The 23,270-nt window shown below is 37.4% G+C and overlaps 1 protein-coding gene across 2 annotated transcripts; it reads left to right on the forward strand.

Moving 5' to 3' along the window:
- The first annotated feature begins 2,778 nt into the window (after nucleotides 1–2,778).
- Nucleotides 2,779–20,640, forward strand: syk (spleen tyrosine kinase). Of its 2 annotated transcripts, XM_029444484.1 has the most exons (15): nucleotides 2,779–2,912; nucleotides 2,991–3,078; nucleotides 5,297–5,755; nucleotides 6,312–6,472; nucleotides 9,480–9,618; nucleotides 11,028–11,109; nucleotides 11,243–11,295; nucleotides 12,916–12,978; nucleotides 14,877–14,958; nucleotides 16,158–16,317; nucleotides 17,271–17,480; nucleotides 18,416–18,605; nucleotides 19,259–19,399; nucleotides 19,959–20,071; nucleotides 20,194–20,640. In XM_029444484.1, the coding sequence occupies exons 3-15, from the start codon at nucleotides 5,357–5,359 to the stop codon at nucleotides 20,264–20,266; spliced, it is 1,866 nt and encodes a 621-aa protein (XP_029300344.1). In that variant the 5' UTR covers nucleotides 2,779–2,912; nucleotides 2,991–3,078; nucleotides 5,297–5,356; the 3' UTR covers nucleotides 20,267–20,640. The 2 variants fall into 2 exon arrangements, with proteins under 2 accessions (XP_029300344.1, XP_029300345.1); XM_029444485.1 differs by lacking the exon at nucleotides 12,916–12,978 and having other exon boundaries at nucleotides 2,813–3,078.
- Nucleotides 20,641–23,270: the final 2,630 nt, after the last annotated feature.

The following is a 23,270-nucleotide window of genomic DNA, read 5'->3' on the forward strand; positions in this document are numbered from 1 at the left end:
AATATCTTTCAATCCTCTCGCAGATTCTGAGTATTGCTTTTTGAAAGCAAAATGTTCAATTCATTGAAAATTTCCCAAACGCCACATTCGGCATGGATCTGCGCAGTCAAGAAAACTGGCGATATCATAAGTGCTTATTGCAGTTGTGTTGCAGGGTAAGCTATTATAAATATATACCTAACTTGTGTTTGTTAATTATTATAAAACTCAATATATAGAAAGTACATTTGTCAATCTATAAATCAAGTAGATAGACTACATACCCCACGTCGAGTTCAGGATCAGGGAATTAATTTGTTGGTTTTCCTTGCATGAAATGCTCACTGCAAATCCGCGAAGATTTCTTGGGCTCCCAAGACTTCCCATTGTAATCCTGTATCTTTACAGCTTTGGTCCATGCTAGCCTTCGATCATTGTTCTTTAGTGCTGTTGGAAATGAAAATAGTTCAAACAGGGGCTTGCAGTCGCAATTTTTCATCAAACGAGTGCAATCGTGAAGCTCACAATGAGATTCTGCCCATTTATTTAGCTTTCTCCCACTGTTTGAACATCCTTTCACCACACAATTTTGGTGTCCAAATCCCATAACTAGAAGAGCGATGATTACACACTAAAAACTAGCCAAATACAATGTAAACACGCAGAGAAGAAATCCAATATGGCGGCCCTTGTAGAGTTGGTGCTCACTTTTCTAGGCTTGCCACACCAGCATGCATTGCGATTCCACCGGAAGCCCGAAACTCCGATTCCGTCTATACAAATGTTGCTGAGGCTTCACAAACACATCAACACTTGTAGAGTGTGAACACTGACACTTGTATTTGTGTGGATGCTCTTCCACACTATTCGTAACCTTAAGCATTACAACTACTAGGCTAACTCCAACCCTACATTTAACCTACACTGAGGCCTAGCGTAGGGTTTAATCCTCAAACAGCCCTTTGAAGTGACTGCAGGTAAAATGCCTTTACTTTCTAAACATGTCTCACTCTCAAGGTTTTAAACTCTTATTTGTCCTTATAAACCTGCCATCTCCCCTGCTGTAGTTATAGGGAACATTGTACATGCACATTAAGAAAACACCTTTTAAAATTGAATTGAACTGAAAGTAAATTTTAGGACATAATACCAATCAGCAAAAGACCGAGGGCGTAGTGTGCAATTTACTGACAGTATGCTGTGAGTGTGAAACACACCAAAGCCAGTTGGCACTTCCTGATTGTGAAACATGTTCTGCTCATACACACACACACTCACACACACGCACACACACACACACACACACACACACACACACACACACACACACACACACACACACACACGTTTGAGTATTTCCATTCTTGTGTTACTATATACATTTACTCCTCTTCATTTTAGAGGTAAATATTGTACCCGACAGCAACAGTATCGTTGGTATTTACTTTTGTTTTGTTCAAAAGGATATGAAAAGCTTCTATGATGTTTTGCATAATGTGTGCAGATTAAACTACCCATCAATATATAAAGTAGTTAAAATAAGCACCACAATGAGCAAAGCAATTCTGCTTATTAATCCATCAGTAAGAATAATAATCCGTAATATAAATCAAATAATAAAACTCTACGAATATGAACAAACTGATTGAGGCCATTCTGCATGAGAAGTACTTTTATTGTTTTATACTTTAATACATTTTGTTGTTAATAATTGTACTTAATGAAGTTGAATGCATGACTATCAACTGTAAATATGTATATTTGTAATGTGGAATTACAACTTTGTCTTAGCTAATGGATCTGAGCACTTGTTCTACGACTGAACAAAACACTGATTACACAAAGTAATAATCTTAGTGCAGCAAGAGCAGAAAGAAGAGCAACACAAACACATTGGCCTAAAATAAAATGAATTGCCACTCCCAATGACATATTATCATGCTATTTTTCAATAACATATTTTTCTAAATCTATTTAATAACGTAGTAAGTTGGATAACTAATGTAGCAATAACTGAAAATTGTAATTTTATAATTTATAGTTACACTGGTCAGAATTCCAAAGACTTCGTCCATGTGCACCATTTGTTTTATGTAACAACAATTACCAAAACGTTATACATCATACATATACGTAACATTCAGTAATATTGATATGAGATGTAACGTAGGGTCAGTGTCATTTCAAATACTTACAATTTGTCTGCTTAGTAAAACAGAATCATATTTATATATCACTGCATGATGTAGTTCAAAACAAACAATTACAAAATAGGAAACCTGATCATAGAAATAGCCAGTTAATACTCAAACTCAGATCATTGCAGTATTACACCATAAGTTACTTTAATAGACATAAATATAATGAAACAGAAAAAAACATGGAACGATGAAAAATAATGAATTATAATGAACTGTGGTTACTTATGAAGTTCTATTGAATAATCATATTGTATGTTATGTTACATGTCAGAGCTTCAAGACACAAAGAAACAAAAAAACAAAAGAAAATCAAACGTAATGTGTAATCATAATATATACTATATGATACAATTACGAGCTTCTTTTTTAAAAAGGTTTTAAACAGCATCTTCCTCAGCAGATGCTTTCTCCATTCTTCTTCTAAATATATGTGTTTGTCTACAGTAATGTTTCAAAGGTCAACGATGAAGTTTCTCTAGCAATAAAAATACATTTAAGAAAATATGATGAAACACATCAAAATGACTAAATATAGTCGCTGTCACTTTTGTCATTGCAGTTGTCACATCATTTCCTGCGTGCAGCAGTCGTGTTGGTCAGTGTTCAGATAAAAAAAAAGGAAGTAAGCGAAGTCGTTGAAATGAGGAAGCTTCGGTGCTCCTCCACCTCACGATGTATCACTACACAGACTGACTGTTGATCAGGTCCAGCTGGAAAACACAAACATCAGCTGTGAGTTGACTGTTTTCATGTATTGTTTGTGAGGAGCTGGCTGAATCTAAGATGATCTGTGTATCGCATGTTGTTCAGACTGCTGGCAGCTGATGTGCTGGAGGACTGAAAGAACCAAACTCGAGGAGGATCAACAGTCTGGAACTACTTCACCTCGCTGTATACAGTAAGTGCAGTGTCCATGTTTCCTTTTCCACCCGGTAACATAGACCTTCTGGACTTCACCACCACAGTGAATGTTCTTACTGGCTTACCAAGTCATTCTCTCACTTTGCTGATTTACCCCCAACACGGGGTTAGATCATTCCACTCTCAGGAAATTAATTATTATCTTAACTTAAAATGAAAAAAACATGGGCTATCAAAGGATATAACCATTGAATGTGTTTCCAAGACAAATTAGTTTCTCTAATATTGCCCTTTTATTACTTACCTGGCTGATAAAGTTTTATTTTTAAACAAAATTAATATTTTAGGACTCAGTAAAGGACTTCAACACTCAGACAACAAGGAAGCATTTTATTTTCATGAGTAAAACTTCAATTTGCCCAGATCTTTATCAGCGGTGGAGACTAGTGGAGTACTGCACTGAAGTCCAACTTCAGGAACTTTACTTTAATATTTCCAATTCTGCTACTTAACATCTCTACTACACATTTCAGAGGGAAACATTGAACTTCTTACTCCGCTACATTTTTTTAACAGCTGTCGTTACTTTGCAGATTATGATCTAACTTTAAAACACACGAGAAGCTTATCAAATAATCATGTTTAAAGAATGAACAAAAAAGGCATCTGCCCTTGTTCCATTTAAGATGTCTATGAGTTATAAGCAGTTCCCCTTTAAACATATGGTTTATTAAAGATAATGATATGCATTATTTTAATATTGCATATTGTATTGTATACCGCTTTGTCTTTGCTTCTTACCACCCGCAGTAATTATCTCACGACTCCTCAGATTTCTGTTGTGACCCTTCAGAGGAGAGCGCACAAAGGAAGTCTGCACGCTGTAGAACTCCGAGTAAATCCCTTATTGTATCTTTACGCAATGTTTCAATTCGTAAGATCTTATTCAGGCACAACGTGCAAACGTGTAAAATATTTTTTGCATCTAATATTTTTTCCTGGATGTTTGCTCACTTGCTCCTCTGCTCACGAAACAGTGAATGAAACTACACAACTGTTATATAAAGGAGTTCAAAGTAGCTCCACCACGACCAGCTACAATATAAATAGTATTTTAATGTGATATTTAACAATATATATTTACAGGGGCCGTTATTGTTACAAGTGTGTGTTGAGATGCAGAGAATGTGATCACAGGAGGCAGATAACAAGCTGCATAGACTCAAAATAAGTTTTATCAATTTTCTCCATGAAAGCAGCTGCTACAAAATCATTATGTCCCCACAAATACATATTCTGTATTTGTACTGTTTGTTACATCCGAGGCCAGCAGAGACACAGTGAGGTCTCAATAACAACAGCAATAATAATAATAAAGTACAACATAATATAGTAAAGTAAAGCAGATAACATATGATATCAAATGTAATATGGTAAAGTATAATATATTGTAATTTAATATAATATAGTAATAATAAATATTGACTATAGTGTTGTATAATATTTAAAAAGATATATCAAATATATAACAAAGCATATAAATCAGTCCAACAGAGAGACAATGAAGAGGGAGAGCGGTGACATTACTGCTGTTGTTTTACCTAAATTAAAATATTTTTGGGTACAATGTGTTGCAGCTGAGGGTTCATACAGGCGAAGTGTCCTTGAACAACACGCTCAATCTTTCCTTATGGTCTCCAAGGGTGAGGGGATCATTAGAGACAACAGTCAGACAGTACAATGCACTCACACTCATGGACAATTAACATCCAACCGCCAAGCAAAGAATAAAATAAAATAAAATTTGAATCTCCGAGCAATCCCAACCAATCTTCAGTACGACGGGAGCAGGCCTATGTGGATGATTTAGTGAGTTTACCTGGAACCCTGAAGTGATGAGCCAGTGGCATGAAGTTAAACTCAAAGAAAGAGGATCCGGACTTCCATCTGTGTACAGACATTATGTGTGCCTTGAAACAACTTTAAATCATGTTTTCAGTGGTTCACTGATGATGGTCTGCGATGTTATCATGTTCCTGTCTGAACCTCAGCTCTATTTCCATTGTACACTGGTATCCCTGTCAGCGGGGGAATGGAGTGAAGGGTTGGACGACTCATCCTGTTGGAACTCAATACTTTGTGTTTCATTCTTTAGGCTACGTTTTACTGATGAAACATCTGTTTTTTGTAACCATTATTTTTTCTGAGTAAATGAACCTTGATTGTTATTTGGCTTTACTTTTGTTTGTTTTTAGGGTTAATTGCATCCTGTGGCTGAACTTTGTCCTTAAGGGAGCCACCACCCAGAAGCCAACATGGCTGACACGGTGAATGCATTACCATTCTTCTATGGCAACATCACCAGGGAGGAGGCGGAGGAATACCTGCATTTAGGGATGAGCAACGGCTTGTACCTGCTACGGCAAAGCCGAAACTATCTTGGAGGCTTTGCACTGTCTGTGCTGCATTCAGGCCGCTCCTACCATTACACCATTGAAAGAGAACCCAATGAAACTTATGCTATTGCCGGTGGTAAGAGCCACAGGACCCCTGTGGATGTGATTGACTATCACTCCCAGGAGATGGACGGCCTTGTGTGTCTGCTGAAGAAGCCCTGCAACAGGCCCAAGAACATGCAGCCAAAGGTGGGGCCGTTTGAGGACCTGAAGGAAAAACTGATCCGGGAGTATGTGAAGCAGACATGGAATCTGCAGGTTAGTTTCAACTCTTTACTGTAAGTAGAAGGAAGGTTGATCCGAATATCTAGATGGATGTCTACAACGTACAATCTGGGAAGTAGTTTATTGGTTGTGTTTCTTAATACAATACAATTCAATACAATATTATGATTAAGATTCTGAAATAGCTGGTGATAAAACAATTTAGTTTGACTGAGTTTGTGGACTTTGTGATTTCTTTCTTTGTCAAACTGCTATTTCCAAGGTTAACAATTAACTTTCAAGCTCAAGATTTGCTAGATGTGTTATCACCTCTAAGGCTTGTGATAAACTAGTTTTTTACCAACACGTAAGAGTAGACAAGCGGCTGTAACGCAGTGTTTACACACCTGCCTGCATACTGTGTGTGAACCTGGAGGATTTAAAAGTGTATGCCCTAGGAGGCAGATCAAGACCCAATCATGTTCACTGAGCACAGATTTTGCACAAGAAAACATAAGTACAGATGGCAACAGCTGAGGAGGTTACTGTCATTTTATTGTTCAGAACACGTCGTGCAAAGTATGTTCTGTTTTCTCATGTGTGTGTGCAGGGAACAGCTCTGGAGCAGGCCATCATCAGCCAGAGGCCTCAGCTGGAGAAGCTCATCTCCACCACTGCACATGAAAAAATGCCCTGGTTCCACGGATCAATAACACGAGAAGACTCTGAGCCCAGGCTTCAAAATGGCTCCCGTATAAGTGGAAAATTCCTGTAAGTATTTTACAAGTGTCTTTGTATTGCTTTAATAGTTTAAATAGTGTGAAATGAACTGTTATGACCCAGGGAACACACAATCAAAAAACCCTGCTTCATTGTGAAATGTTAATTTCTAGGAAACTTTCTTTCTCTTTCTTCTTTCTCAGTCAGGTTTTCCTCCCGGGCTGTTTCATGCTGTTTAACACAATACTTTGTTTTACCAATTCAAATCTCAGCAAACCATTTCAAACCTTTAATCTTAACTAAACCATCTCAAACCACATGACATGGCAATTGACTGGATTGATTATTGTATTATTGTAATGCTGTAATTTTATTATTATTCTGTATTTCCTTTCTTTTCTTTTCTTTTTTTTAAAACATATTTGCTATTTGATAAAAGTGAATGTATTTTGCTGCTGAGGCTTTGGTTGAGAGGTCTCGTATGAAGAAACACACACACACACACACCCACACAAACACACACACACACAAACACACACACACACACAAACACACCCCACACACACACACACACACACACAAACACACCCCACACACACACACACACACACACACACACACACACACACACACACACACACACACACACACACACACACACACACACACACACACACTGTGGTTTCCGCTCTGGCAGTTTGCAAAGGACTTCCTGAAGTAGCCAAACAAGCAGGGCGAGATGAGACTTTGTCCCTTTTCTCACAAAGCATAAAAAGAAACGTGTTTCCACTGAAACACAGCCTCATGTTGTAATTGTAGCTTTGAATAGATTTTAAGAGACACTATATCCATGACTAGAATATTTGTTACTTACAAAGTATAGACTTTGACTTGAAGAGTGTCCAACAACAGCTAAAAAACCCCACTAGTTAGTTATTAATACTGAAACACAGGCCGTCTATTTAAGTTCCTGTTTTATCTGAAACTGGGCTTCTCTTTATTACTGTAATGTCAGCGCTGGTTCTTCTTCAGATCCTAAAGTTTGAACACAGTTACACTCATTTATCAACCAACACGGTGCAGCTGATATACTGTGTAGGTTAACTGGTGGCAAATATCAAAAAGTTAAATAAAAATGAATAATATTTTGTTTCAAAACAAGATTTCAAAGCATATGAAGATTATAATATGTCAAGACTAAAACAAAAGGGATCCAAATGAACGAAATTTAACTGTTCAAATTTCTTTTTCAAAGGTCTCAAAACCTAAACTTCCCTTTATAAAACTATTACTCAATTAAGAGTTGTTGCCTAGAGACAGGTCTTTAGAACGAAAGTATCAAAACCAGTGTCATTTAAGAAAGTTTTTGGAACCACCAAATTCCTACAAATACTGAGGACAAGATTATCAGTGTTGTCAGTGGGAGCTACAAGCTCTGACTGTGGATCACAGGCTCTGAAGCTAACTGTAATCAGTAGAATCTGTGAAATCAACTTTACTGAGCAGCGTGATATGATCTGCCATCTGTCCGTCATCCTGGCAACTCATCTTCCACAGGCTGAAGAAGAAAGGTTGTTCGATGAGGATTTACATGATCTAAATGTAACGCGTGAATGACAGAGTAGAACATATGTGGCTTTTGAATTCTCCCCAGTCAGAGGAGAGTCTCTGTCACAAATAGCATCAAAGAAGTGTTTCATTTACGGCAAACACTGTTTTCAGAGTAAAGAAGAACTGCGGACGACCAAAAAAAGTTTTAAATCTTGTTTTAAATGTAAGAAATACAGAAATGCACATTGTGTCTAGTTCTTATGCATGTGTTTGCTACCTAAAAATACTATTTAAAATAAAACCATTTTATTTCACATGTGAAAACCTTTCCAGTGCGTGACATCTGTGTGTGGTTCGTATGTGACACTGCATTTTAACTGTAATAAACCACATGTGCCTGTATGGATATTACATGTAATATGGATGTTTACAAGTCATGTCTTACATTTCACATGTGAAATATCTCAAAACGTTTGTGTTCTTATAATGTGAATATATCAAATGAGTATTATTATTGCTTTATATATTTCTGTGAATTATTGTACGTCTGCTTTATATGTTTCCTCTGCGTACAGTTTAGCAAAACTGTTGAACTTTGCATTCACACATTAAAAATAAAACTCAAATGTTAGTCAATCAGCAAAACAAAGATAGATATTTCATGAGAAAATACTGTATGGCTGAATGTTGTCATTGTTTTACACAACATCTTACACAGAAATGCATTTTTTCACATTTTAGTTTGGTGTGAAGATTTAAATATATTTATTTAAAGTTTAAAATCTGCTTTTGCATTATTAGTTTGTGGCCACTAATGTGTATATGGTATAAACAAATACATGTAATTCCTAACAATATGAGAAAGAGCTGTTATTAAAAGCAGTTAAAGGTTAAATTATCCAAAAAAAGTTTCATTAGGTTGTATTGTATCTATAAAAGGTGATGAAGTCAAAGGGACACTTATTACATGTCTACCAGACAGACTCTTCCATTCATGGTGACATCATTGTATTTCCTGTAAAGTTTATTCTTGATCTTTGTACTGATACAATTGTGATAAATTAATATGTAATATATTGGTCACTGTATATTTAGAGGCATGTGTAACACCAGCTGTTAACACACACGGTAGCTGTAACTCAATGGCTGAATATTGAAACCGTGGGCTGATACTGTTGCAATTATTCAGTAAACCATCTGAGTTGTTGTTGTTGAGCATCACTTTGTGTGCTAATGACACAACGTCCTGTGTTGCACATGGCATAGAGTTTATGGACGTGCTCAAGGTTGGATTAACCTGCTGAGGGCAACAAACGGTGCTGTTCAGTCCCCACTGAAGACAGGAAGTAAAACAGATCGCTCACAGTCCTCTGAACTGCGCTTGCATTTCACAAATCCTTGTTTAGCACTTCACAAAACATCACTCACATCTATAAAGGTAGAGTATAAATGATACGTGCATTATTCACACCTACTTTAATTCACTTTCTTCTTCTTGTGAGTGCAGAATTCGACAGAGAGATGTGACTGGATCCTACGCTCTGTGTTTACTGCATGAAGGACAAGTCATGCATTATCGCATCGACAGGGACAGGACTGGAAAGCTCTCCATCCCAGACGGCAAAAAGTTTGACACCCTGTGGCAGGTAAACAACCATTTTCATATTTCTGGATATTTTCAAGTGGATCTTTAACTACGACCCTAAAGATTAGGTTTCGTGTTCCCTGGCAGCTGTCGCAAGTGTTTCTCAGTGACTGATAAACATTTTATTATGCCTTTGTGTGGGCGACAGCCGTGAACGGAGGCATAATGTTTTCAGTTTTATACAGTCTATGGTCCGTACGTACATCTTTACGTCTATCCATCTAGCTCAATAACACCTCAAGGTCATTTCTTCAAATTTGGCACAAAGGTCCACTTGAACTCAAGGAGCCAACTGATTAGGTTTTGGTGTCAAAGATCAAAGGCCCCTGTGACCTCACAAAACACAATTTTGGCCACACCACAATAATTAATATGCTAATTATGACAATTTCAAACAAATATCTGATAGGATAAAATAATGAAGCGGTGACATTTTGGACAGACATGGATTTAAACTGCAAGCTGACCGCTTGGCGGAGTCTTTCATGGTTGTTATGGTTACATAGATATGCATTATGGACACTGTCTTGAAATAGCTGGCCACAGTCATGCTCTTAGGGCTGTGGCCAGTAATGGAGAAATACTGAGCTCACAGTCTAACTTCCTCCACCTCCAGCCAACAAAAACATTTGTAGCCTTTTCTGATTATTTTAGGTCTTTTTCACATTTGAGTTATTCTTGCTTTCTCCACATTGGCAGGGATGTACAGTATATCTGGAGGAGAAATAACAACTCCTTTTATTTAATTTAATTATCAATGATCATTTATTATAGAAATAGTCAAATGCTGACTCAAGACTTAGGTTGTTAAAATAATAGTTAATCATTTCTGTAATAACTGTAATGTTTTACATTTCTGGTTGTGTACATATTAAGCAAACAAGATACATACAGTAAATTAGTTTTGGAGGTGTTAGTAGGTGTATTTTTTAAACTTGGCTAGCTGTTTCCCCCTGCTACCAGTCTTTATGCTAAGCTAGGCTAATCAAGTCCTGACTCCAGATCTGTACTTAATACAAAGACTTGAGACTTGGGATTGATCCCCATCTTAACATCTCACTCTTCACACATTAAGTGAATTTACTGAAAGGAACTATTTCTTTAAAGCCCTAACATTCTTTGAAACAATACAGACGACATGAACTCTGTGTCCTCAATCGTAGCTACAGCTACAGTCGCATGCTTACCAGAGGATCACAGGACCGTTCCTCTATCTTCACCATGCTCAGGACCAGAGACTGCTCAGGAGAAGCCCCTCTACTAGGAAGTCTCTCTCAATATCTCAATGCTGTCAATACTTGTCTTCTGTATAAGGAGCATTTTGTAACTTTACAGACTTGTTTAGTTATGTATGCATGAATTCACCGTTGTGATGAGTGTCTGATATGTGAACTTCTCTCTTTACCACAGCTGGTGGAGCACTACTCCTACAAACCAGACGGCCTGCTGCGAGTGCTGACAGAGCCCTGTGCAAGACCTGACGGAGACATTGGTAAAAACGCTCACAACTAATCAAACTGTCATTCGAATAGAAGTGTACTGCATATATGAAATTATGTCTTACAACTAAAAGTCTAGGAATATATTCCAATCCAATCCCCATTTGTCATCTGCTGTGTTCATAGGGCTGACACGGCCACTACTCCCACGGGACCATCCTGGATTAACTTCTGCCCTTGTAAGTGTGTGTGTGTGTGTGTGTGTGTGTGTGTGTGTGTGTGTGTGTGTGTGTGTGTGTGTGTGCGCGCGTGTGTGTGTGTGTGTGCATTTGCATATTCTCATGTAGGTACAGTATGTCCCAAAAGCAGGAAGTAAGGTCCACTCACTTACTTGTCTTTCTTGTTATTCTGTTTTTTAACAATATGATATTAACAATATATTTAATTATATCAATTATGATTAAGAATTTCATAGTTAGATTTAGACATGTCTGTTCATCTTCTTGCACGTAGAGTTAATATTTAAAGAGTTGGTTCAACAAATCACAAACAAACTAAACTTTCCCACTTCCCTCTAGTCTACAGGTATTTATTCATGCAGAAAGATGTTTACATATTTTCAGATATTCGTCTCTGAGATAACCGTAACCCCAACAACACGGACTAATTTGTGTGCATACATTTACGTTTTTAATTGACCTCTAAAATTCAGAACAACGTTTTACAGCAGTTGACATTTTAACATAGGTATGTTTAAGATAACACAACGTTGTTCAACAGCCAAAGAGGCTAAATCCAAAGTACATTTATGAACCCATCCAAAAACAAACACAAAGTGCATTTAATCCAAGCAGCTCACTCAGATTAACCAGGGTCTGACAGCTATCACTGATATTTGGTAGTGGTGTTTATGCAGCCAAAGCTTACAAGTATTACTGTCCGATGTAGCATCACAACTGCACAGTGTTGAGAGGGCAAACAGAATGAATGTTATACATATCAATATGGGGGAATATTTGTTAGGTACCTCAATATACAGCTGCCACACTGTGTTGTTCCCTAACAAGAAACTACAACCTGTAACATCAGTGTTAGTAACACTTTAATTAGATCTAATCTACTGAGTTGCTTGGATTAAAGGTATTTTTGTTTTAAATTCTGGACTGAGATTCTGGATTTGCTTGTCAAAGAATGTTATTTTTGGATTAAACATATGTCTAATGCCATGTTCTGTTAATTCACACTCACACATTAATCAATTAATTATTATTTAAAAGCATTTATTAATAAACACAAGAATACAAATGAGTAATTCATGGACATAGTTTATTCATTTGACAGCAGGAATTATGAGTGAATGATGGAAAATAACTAATTTGTTATTATTAATCTGAATTACTTCATAATTCAGCTTAATAATAACAAATTAGTTATTTTCCTCTAAATGCACCTTGCTCCATAGAATACAATGGAGGTGAATGGAATTTTGTGTGGTGCTCAAAGCATTAAACAATGACTATAAAATATGAATGAATATGAAACGCTCAGTAGAGATTAGACAATACCTTATAATACCAATAATACCAATACCATAATAAGGGTGAACCAACCCTTTTATTGTTGTCATCCTCCTCACAGGAATACTGTAAAATGAACATGGAAATGTTGTATACTGTATAAACAGTGTCTCTCTACTTCTTGCAGTTGAATGAGTCAGCAAGATGAGCCATAATCTTGACACATCCTTGTTTGGAGCTAACCTTTCATCTGATTCTGTTTCTACTGTAATGATCACATGCATGAGCATAACATTACCAGGTCGCCCTCTGATAACCTCTCTGACATTTTGGTTTCTTTAGCAAAATGCAGCAGGTGGAATTCTCTACAAACTCAGAAATGTTCCCATACCTGGTCTAAAAAAGGTGCACTAACACTCCTCAAAAACCTATTGGCCTCGGTAGTATGCAGCCCCCCTTTACCCTTCCCCATGAGTGATTTTGCTTCTGTGTGGATTGCTACTTACTAACAAACTGCAGTTTTCCTTGCGCTCTTTGTTCATGTCGCTTCTCTTTCAGAGATCAGAGCAGAGCGTTTCAAGTAGTAGTCGGCCTACATGTGATTACAATCTAGCTCCATCCAGAGGATACTCACTGCAATTACACTCTGAACCGCAGTGTTGTGTGTGCATGTCAAGACCAAACATGTTATAACGGGTCAACATATATATATATATATATATATATATATATATATATACATATATATATATATAGGAGCCATATATATATATATATATATATATAGTTGTATAGTTTGTATTTTACGGATTTTGTAATTTCTTAAAAATATAGATAACATTCTGAGATAGTACACAGTATGCAGTAAACAAGAAGCCATTTTTTATTTGAGTTTTTAGCAATGCGATATGACGAGGGTTTAAGGACGGTAATGTCCTCGGTGCCCAGAAGATGAATCCTAGTGACTTTGGGGATCATCTGAATTCTTCTCTACTGCCATTCTTCTCAACATTTACACTTATCCAGTGAAATAACTTTTTCGTCTTCAAGATGTAATAGTTGTTTAGCTTTTAAATTCACACTAAAATCGCAGTAAAAAGATGTGCATTCATCAGATTGGATCATAAGCTAAAACAACTCATTTGCCACATAAGACTGTCGGTTCTGCTCCGTTTGTGGGCAAGTTTCATTCAAAAAATATCTGACTCGAGTAAAAAGAAGGATTTCACACTGCAGAACTTCAAGTCCTGCAAATGTTCAGTATCAGTAGTTGTACTAAGGGTCCCGAAACAATTAAATAAATTATTAATAAGCTGCCAACAATGTGTCATCAGAAGTAAAAATACTAAAACACATCTTTCTGAATCAAAGCGGTCCATGACTTATATAGTAGAAGAGGTTACATGTGGGTGTGACAGTGGAGGATTCTGGACAAGGATTTGTTTGTTGTCATTGTAGTTGATTTGGTGACATGTCAACTGAAAATGAATTCAGATGGTATTATGAATCTTAAGTCAGATAGTATCTGTAGTCACTCGTACTCCGGTCTGGACCACTTGGAATGAAATCTGCTGGACACTTTAAACTTTGTTACCTAGCTTTGTTAACTTGTAGCTTTTTGCACCTCACACCTCGCATTGTCTTTTGAGCTTATCATTTCAGACTTTTATAAATGCAATTGCTTTAATGTACAATAGAATGATCTTTTAATCATTTTTTACACTCTAGTCAAAAAATACTTTCTTGGACATGAACATGCTTTGGTATGTTTACATATTTTTTAAAGCAGGGGTGTGGGACAAAGTTCAAACAAATCAAACTCAAATCAAGCTGTTTTAATTTGATCAGAGGAACATTTGGACAGTAAATCAGTTGCTGAACTTGTTCCACACCTCTTCTTTGAACCAATATGAATGAAGATGTTTATCCCATGCATTTATTCTCTTCCTCTTTGCCCTTTGTATGGACAATCATACAATGCTCCATTTAATGGACACAACGTATTACAGTGATACTGTCTGGCTCAAAGACTGCTGATGAATGAAAACATATTCCAGAAACCCAAATGTTGCCAATGGGTAGCCTTTACATTTTGTTCACCTACTTTGATTCAAACCAAATGAAGTGATGAGATCTGAAAATGTTAAACCACTCTTTATTAAACCTACACATTCAGAGGGCAAGTCTATCACTATAATACCGGTTCCCTGCTTAGTTCACTCATTGCAGATTACATGTCAGCAGTGCACCATGTATATACTTTATGTGTTTTCACTCTGTTTTCTCTCATCAACTGATATCAGAGCCGGGGATCTCGACCAAACGACACAGATAATCTCAACCCTTATGAAACCAGGGTGCCCAATAATCAAGCAGGCAGCAAAGGTAAATGATTTAGATGTGTAAGCGCACCTTGTTTGTAATGTTATACGTTGAGTATGTTGTTCAGTTGAGATTACATTAGTACTCTTTTGAGTGTTTGCTATTACTTAGATTTCTTTACATGCTCTCTTCCCCAACAACCTTCCATTAAAGGGTCAGTCTGTGCAAATTGAAAAACACATTGTCTATCTTATTCCTTGTGGTATCAAGCTTCACAGTGAACTTTTTACTTAAAGTGCCACAGAGAGAGAAATTATTTATGCATCTCTTGGTGGTGACAGAAGCCTCAGAAGCAGTTCAGTACCCCAGCAAATAAAACAGAAACTGACTGTATGGCTGGAAACTACTCATTTGTTCAAACACATATTTACAAGCGACCTTGAGTGTCTGTGTAAGTAATGACTCGTTAGGTTCTGGCTTAATAAGCTCAGCTCCCCTCTCGGCCCTCCTCCCTCTCCTCATGGGCGGTCACTCTGCCCTTGGTAGGTTTTGGTCGGGCAGGTCTGGCTGGGTGAGAAGATGCTGACACGCGGTGATTGTCTCAAGGTCCTCTGCACTTAATCCAATCACCTTCTGGGATGTTGATGAGTTTATCTATGTCATATGCCATACGTGCTCCAGTAAAAAAAGAAGACAATTAAAACAAAAATGTAGGGAATACATGTGCCACCGTGGCCATGGCAATTTATCACAAAGCTTCTCCTTTAATCCATTTATAATGCACTTTCAATTGAGGTGATGGAGTACAACATTCCTTCTGTGCCAAAACACATTTTTGCAAGTTAACCTCTTTCTTCATCTCTCTGAACAATGTTCACTAAGTGTTCACATAGTAAGCAAAGTCAAGTGTTTAAATAAAATGGTGAATGGATGGAGATGTCAATGCAGGGGCCTGGGGAAGTGGGAGTGTGGCTGAAGGGATGGGAAGAGAATCAGAATGGGAGACAAACAGGACTTAGGCAGACCTTGTGACATCATGTGTGTTTTGGGAGGCACTGAAAAAGAATGCTGTCTTTCCTGAAGGGGCACGAGATCAGAAAGTGATCACATAGTTCATTTTAGAAGGCAATAACAAATGAAAACCTGTTGAAGGAAAACAAACCCTGTCTGATATCTATGTCTCATCTTTCCTTCACATACAAGTTTGCATACTGTGTCAATCCCTCCATCACTATTCCTCTCATGTGTCATTTCTCCATCAGAGGCCATGCCAATGGACACAGAAGTATATGAGAGTCCATACGCAGACCCAGATGAACTAAGGAGTACTACAGTCGATCGCAGCCAGCTCTTCTTGGAGGATGGAGAACTGGGCTCTGGGAACTTTGGTACAGTTATGAGGGGCATCTACAAGATGAGAAAGTATGCTAATTCACACAACATCCCATTACACCTACAAACAAACAACACCACACCTTCACTTTAATTGAGCAGTATGCTATGATACCATGATAGTAGATTGTCAGACCTCTAAACCTTTATTACCCCAAAATGTTAATTAATATTATTCTCATCATAAGTCATACTCATGACTCACAGTAGTATTTTGAGCTTGGGGATACACCTGCCAAAATACTAGCAAAGTTATTAACAGCATAAAAGGAGTTCAGAAATTAGGTGCAGAAAGGTGTCTGACAGGATCTCTCTTTGCTGGGATTTAAACAAGGAACTGAATTAAGATTCCCATTATCACCCTTTTCTACTCACTCTATTAATTGAACCCCTTGCAGCTTCCATCAGACAAAACCCAAATGTATCTGATATTAGTTTCCACTGGAGAACTGGCAGGATGCTTTAACTCTACTTTAAAGATATAGAACATAAGGTAGCTCCGCTCAAGCCACCTTATGCAGATGATATACTACTAGACATAACCAAACCATCAATATTACTCCAATCTATTTGACCAGTTTGATGAAGTAATCAGATACCAGGCTACACTGTCAACTAGCCAAGTCCAAGATTCTGCCCGAAAAGTCTGTGACACCCCAAGCCAATTATTGCTCCATCTGTCTGTTCGGACTTCTGCCCCCCAGAGCGGCTCCACCCTTTGGTCCTGTCTCCTGGTCAGAAAACCTTTGCCCCAGCTCCTGAGCCCTCAACCTGAATTGCCCTGCTCCGCCTCTGCCCCGCCCTCAGACAATCTGCCTGAGGAATCTTGTCCAGTTACTCCTTCTTGGTTCCCTGGCCACTTTGCTCCCTTGTCTACCTGTAATCCATTCTAAAACCTGTGTTGTGTTACTGGTTATATGTTGTTGATCCTTTTTTTTGTGTTTTCTAAAAAATGTGGCTTACTCTCCCTCCCTATGCGTTAGGACAGAGAAGCAAGTTGCAGTCAAAATCCTGAAGAATGAGGATAACAACCAATCAGTACATGAGGAAATGCTGCGAGAGGCCAATGTCATGCAGCAGCTGGACAATCCTTATATTGTCCGTATGATTGGCATCTGTGAGGCAGAGAACCTCATGCTGGTCATGGAGCTGGCCGATCTTGGACCTCTCAACAAGTTCCTGCAGAAAAACAAGTATGTAATTCAACTGGACTCTGATCATTCTCTGAAATGAAGCATTCTCCTGACATTGCTTAACTCACATTAATAATAGGGACATAGGGATATAACCTGTTTGGTTTGAAATCAGATTTTTATAGATACTGACCTATGGCAGTATATTTGAGTTCCTAGTGGCAAAGCACATGATTTCCCCTGTGGACGGGCTGGACATGTCCCTCTCACTTTAAAATTCCATTTTACTCTGAATTGAACATCAGTCAGGCAGGACAGTGCCTTTTGTAATAGTGTTGCAAATTCATCATCTATCTTTGAGTATCATGAGTCCATCAAGGAAACTGAACATTGCTTCATACAGGGTTAGTGAGTTAACAATTTAAAGATTTACATAGCATATCCATTTTTCTTGTTATACCACCATTATTGTGAAAAGCTGGACAGTCAATTTCATACATTTTTACATCATTGTGACCTCATAAAACTGTCTTACTCATATAGTTATGCGGTGAACTGAATTGAAACTTAGTTTGTTTTTAGTCTCCAAATGTTCTCCAATGTTTCTGATCTAGCAAAGCTGCTGGAAATATAGTGGTTTTGCCTTATAGCTACAGGCTCTCCGCTCTTCTCCCACAGCTCATGCAGGACAAGTGACTTGGTCATTATAAATGAGCTGTAGTTGTCTTTCTATGTGCATTAGACCTGTCCATGCCAAAACAAAAATGGAATGTTTTATCAAAGTTTGTAGTTCAGGTTAAGATGGCGGTGAAGGAAACATTTCGTCTGTAGTTGAAAGCTAGTCACACTTTGATATTTCTGCTGATAAACCAGGTTTTTTTTTCCAGTTTAAAAGTTGATTCTTGTGAATTTAAGGATGTTATATATATCATATGAGGTTTCAAATGATTATAACAGTTACCTTTATAATTAAACTGTCAATTCATCATCTATAGGCAAACAAGCATAAAGAACATCACAGAGCTGGTCCACCAGGTGTCTATGGGGATGAAATACCTGGAGGAGCATAACTTTGTCCACAGGGACCTCGCTGCCAGAAATGTGCTGCTGGTCACGCAGCACTACGCCAAGATCAGCGACTTTGGCCTTTCCAAAGCTGTTGCTGAGGAGCAAAACTACTACAAGGTAACTGCGGACAGGGACAATGGTGGTGGAGACAGCGAAATAGTAGAGTGGGGCAAAAAAACTATCCCAACACTTATAAGCCTTAATGAAATGGTTTTATTAAAGGTTTTTTTGACTGTTATGAACCAGCTTTTAGTGTTTTTGAGTTGCACAGACCAGAATAAACTTTATTGAATTCATTTCAACAATAAGTGGTGTGCCTCACATAGGGGATTTTTCATTTTGCAGGAAAAATAAAATGTATTCATCTTAAGTGATGTGTCATCATTTTATCTTAGACAATAGTTATTTCATATGATGAAATGAACCAGCTGCTGTGAAAGTGACCTTGTGTAACAGTGAGGATATCTCCAGTTTATTGGAGCCTTGGTGCATACAATTAAATAAATGCATAGAAATCATTGAAATGACTGCAATATTAATAAGAGTCTATCTGCTTAATTTTGTATCTCAAATTGCAGTGAGCATATTGTAAACATTACTGCTCAGCCCCGTCACCTGGCAGTCAGAATAGAAGAATTTTGCTTGTTCATCAAACAAAAGCAAATGAGACAATAACACAATATGGCAAACTGTAATCTGAGGCTGCAAAATGAGCAATATAACATGAAATCATTCCCTCTGTTGTTTTGTGTGTGTGTCTCCCCCTCCAGGCCAAGGTTCATGGCAAGTGGCCAGTGAAATGGTATGCTCCTGAGTGTATAAACTACCTCAAATTCTCATCTAAAAGCGACGTGTGGAGCTTTGGGGTGCTCATGTGGGAAGCCTTCTCCTATGGCCAGAAACCATACAAGGTATAAACTGCCTCAAACCAACCTGAGCCATGATGACACTCATTTCACACACATCACTAACACAATAACTTATTGGGGGAACAGCAGCAGACCAGCAGACGTAGAAGTAAAAGCTGCATAACACCTATACACCAAAACACTTCAAACATTTTTTAATTTGTGCTTAATTGATGATGTTGTGTGACATTTTGTGCTATTGTGTAAAATGTTCCCCTCTTATAGACTACTGTACATGTTGGCCTATTGTGTCACAATCCTGTTCTGGTGTAACTGCAGGGTTATACAATGAGCACTACAATGAATACTTTTCTCAAGGACTAATACTAAATATATATATATATATATATATATATATATATATATATAGTGCTCTTTATATATATATATAGTGCTCTTTATATATATATATATATATATATATATATATATATATATATATATATATATATATATATATATATATATAACAGTACTTAAACATTCCACTGATACTACTCAAGCATTTTGCATTCCCTTCAGAGGGACTGTCCCTTTAATCTGAATGCTTCACTGTTCTCAGGGAATGAAAGGAAATGATGTCATGCAGATGATTCAAAGTGGGACACGTATGGACGCGCCATTGGACTGTCCACTAGAGATGTACACGCTCATGAGGACCTGCTGGACATACAAGTAAGTGACCGTGCTCACACAGTAATCCACAACACACTCCTCCAGCAGAGAGGAATAATCATGCAGTGAATGCTAGGAGAGCTCATTTTTCATAACTACATGCTATTTTTCATGTCTTACAGGGCAGATGAAAGGCCTGGATTTTCCGTTGTTGAGCCAAGACTACGAGAGTATTATTACGACATTGCTCAGTGATTCTTCACGTGGATGTTAGGAGATTATGCAAAGCGTTGGTTGATGAGAAAAACTGCATTTAATCACGTATGAATGACTGGAGATAAATATGATTTATAAATGCAGTTGTTAGGTATTGACTTCAACTGGAGGAATTCATTCTAACTTTTAAACATAGACCATTATGGAATTATGGAATTATTTTCATTATGGAAATTACATTTATTTTATTACTTTTCTTGTTCCTCCCTGAATGTAAACTACATGGAAGTTGTAATAAACATTTGCAAGTCTAGCTGGTTATTATGAACAAACATTCATGTTACAGCTGACAGGCAACACAATATGTGTTTCATAATGTGTGAATAAAGCTGCACCAATGCAATGACTTCAAACTTAGAAGTAGTGTCTGTTTCTGTACTCCCTTATTAATACAGTCCATCAACGCTTGTCAGTATTATACAATATATGGACAAAGGTATTGTCTAGGTCCTAGACAATACCTTTGACTCTAGGAAATCCATTGATATTTAAAACATGTAAGAGTAGAGTTTCTCCAAAAAGGACAAATCTTTTGGTTTTACTTTAAAACCATCATTGGGATTAGGTAATGAATTGGATCAAATAAAAGTTCATGATAAAATTGTGTTCAGAACAACCTTAGGAATATCAAGATGGATCTTTGTCCCATCTACCATCAACCAGAAGAACTAGCAAACAAAATCCTAAAAAGAAGTTTATTCTTCAAAAATAATCTTCTTCAAAATGCAAAAAACTATAAAACACATACAGACATTAAAACACAAACGATTCTATAAGAGATTAGTGAAGTACCGCTTTAACAGCCAGCGTTAAACCCCGCTGTCCTGTAGAACTGCAGCGGCACATACAGATGTATTAAAACCAATGGAAATCCTACATGTAAACAGAATAAGATTAGTTGAGATGCTTCTTATTGCCAAATTATGATTATTAAAACAATTTTGCTGATAAAGACAAAATAATTCATACTTCATTTTTTTTAAGTTTTTATATATATATGTTATATAATACATAATATATAATATAATAATAATAATATATAGAATATATTATATATATCATATATATATATATCATATATATATATATATATATATATATATATATATACAGTATACATGTATATATATATAATCTGAGTCCTGAGTTTAATGTGAATAATTAATTTCACCGTAAATAAATTAAGATTAAAAATGAGTCAACACGGGGAGGTCATTCTATTGAACTTATTTTGAGCAGTTATTATTTAGTTTTTGATGAGTTGTGGAAACCTGCAGGTGGCAGCAGAGTGTAACAGCACTAACAGCAGGGCTGCCTCAAGCCAAAGCTTTAGTCTCTTTTATAATTTGTTATCATTTTATCAGCTTGATGAAATAAACCAAAAAAAAAGTTATTCTTTTATAATACAAACAGTCCCTTAAGTTGCATTTAGGACTACTTAGTGTCCTAGTGTCAAAATGTGATTTTGCCTGTTAAATTCCAAAGAACTAGTATCATTTTTGTAGGACCATCATATTTCATGTGGTCTGTATAACTTTTTGTAAAAGGCCCAACGGTGTTTTTAAAAAGCTGGTCACCCCTGTACTAACCACAGTTTGTTCTGAAATACACCCATTAAAAATACGCCCCATTTAAAAAAAAGCCCCCCCCCCCCCTCATGAATGCTTTATAGAGCAGATGTAAGATGTAACTGATAACACGTTTGGGGTTGCAAGCTTGTAAAACATCTCTCCGGCTCATGCTTTGTCTTTTTAGCTCTTTAGTTCATCAAATAGACCATTTGACCTCTGACCTTCTGGCAAAATGCAGCACATCTGGACCAAAAGATTTGCAATGCACACTTGCTTAATTATTGAAAACCCTTATAATATTACCATGTAGTATAATTGCAGATGACTTATTTACTTTTGCTGTTGACTTATTAGAAAGTGAGAAACTCGTCAGCTTTTATTAATGACTTCCCTTACATACCAGTGGTACCTTGTATGGTAGCTTCTACCACCAGTGTATGAACTAGTGTTGTAAAGCTCTTTTAGTGATCTCAAAGACTAGAAAACAAATCTGTTAATACATATAGTTTGTGTTTTATTTGTCCAGGTTTTGACCTACTGAGATCTTTGCCTACAATAGGCCTTTTTCACTAAATGCATTTTGACACGTCACAGTAGCAAAAGCACAGGTATAAGAAATCAAATAAATGAATACCAGCTGCTTTAGTTTCATGTACTACTAGATACATGTTTACTGTGGTGCTGAGAGCAATGAATGTAAGATGTATCCCTTTCACTGAGAGTAATGCACAGACATCACTACTCTCTACACAGGAAGCAGTTTGTACAAATGATACATACACTATATATGTTGTGATCAACTTCAGTGGCATTTACGGTTTGAACTCTTTCTACGTTGAGAAAGAGTTCAAACTGAAAAAGCCCCTGTGCATATACCCGACTGGGCTGACCTGTGGTAACAAAAACTGTTCCTAAAAAAAACCTAAAACTAAAACAGACAAACGAAATGCTGTCAAGGAGGCCGTTACAGTTACACCGTTTCCCATGTGAAGTGGCTGGGGTGCAACCTCCAGTATTGGGGAACGGGTCTTTCTTTACGCAACCTTGACTTGTGGTGGGATTCCCCTCGGCTTATTGCTGGGACATCTGCCGGAAGGAGGCCAGCCACAGTGGGGATGTGCAGCCTGATGTCAGGTTCTGTGCAGCAGCAGCATGAAGCCACAGGGCATGCTTGCACGCAACCGCCGGCCAGGGCCTCAACAGTCTGTTCACAGGCTCGCACACACACCTTCTACTTTTATCACATTATATATGATAACCCAGACCTACCATCAGTACTGCAACCCGACAGGAGCCTGCTTCTATATGTAGGAACATGTAGGCTCTGTGATGTCCCGCACAGGTCGACCATCTTTCATCCTACATGCATTGGACTAGTCGATTGATCTTTATTTCAGTCTTGAGATTAAAAT

Source organism: Cottoperca gobio, chromosome 12, assembly GCF_900634415.1.
Source record: "Cottoperca gobio chromosome 12, fCotGob3.1, whole genome shotgun sequence".
In the NCBI taxonomy this organism is placed as follows: domain Eukaryota; kingdom Metazoa; phylum Chordata; class Actinopteri; order Perciformes; family Bovichtidae; genus Cottoperca; species Cottoperca gobio.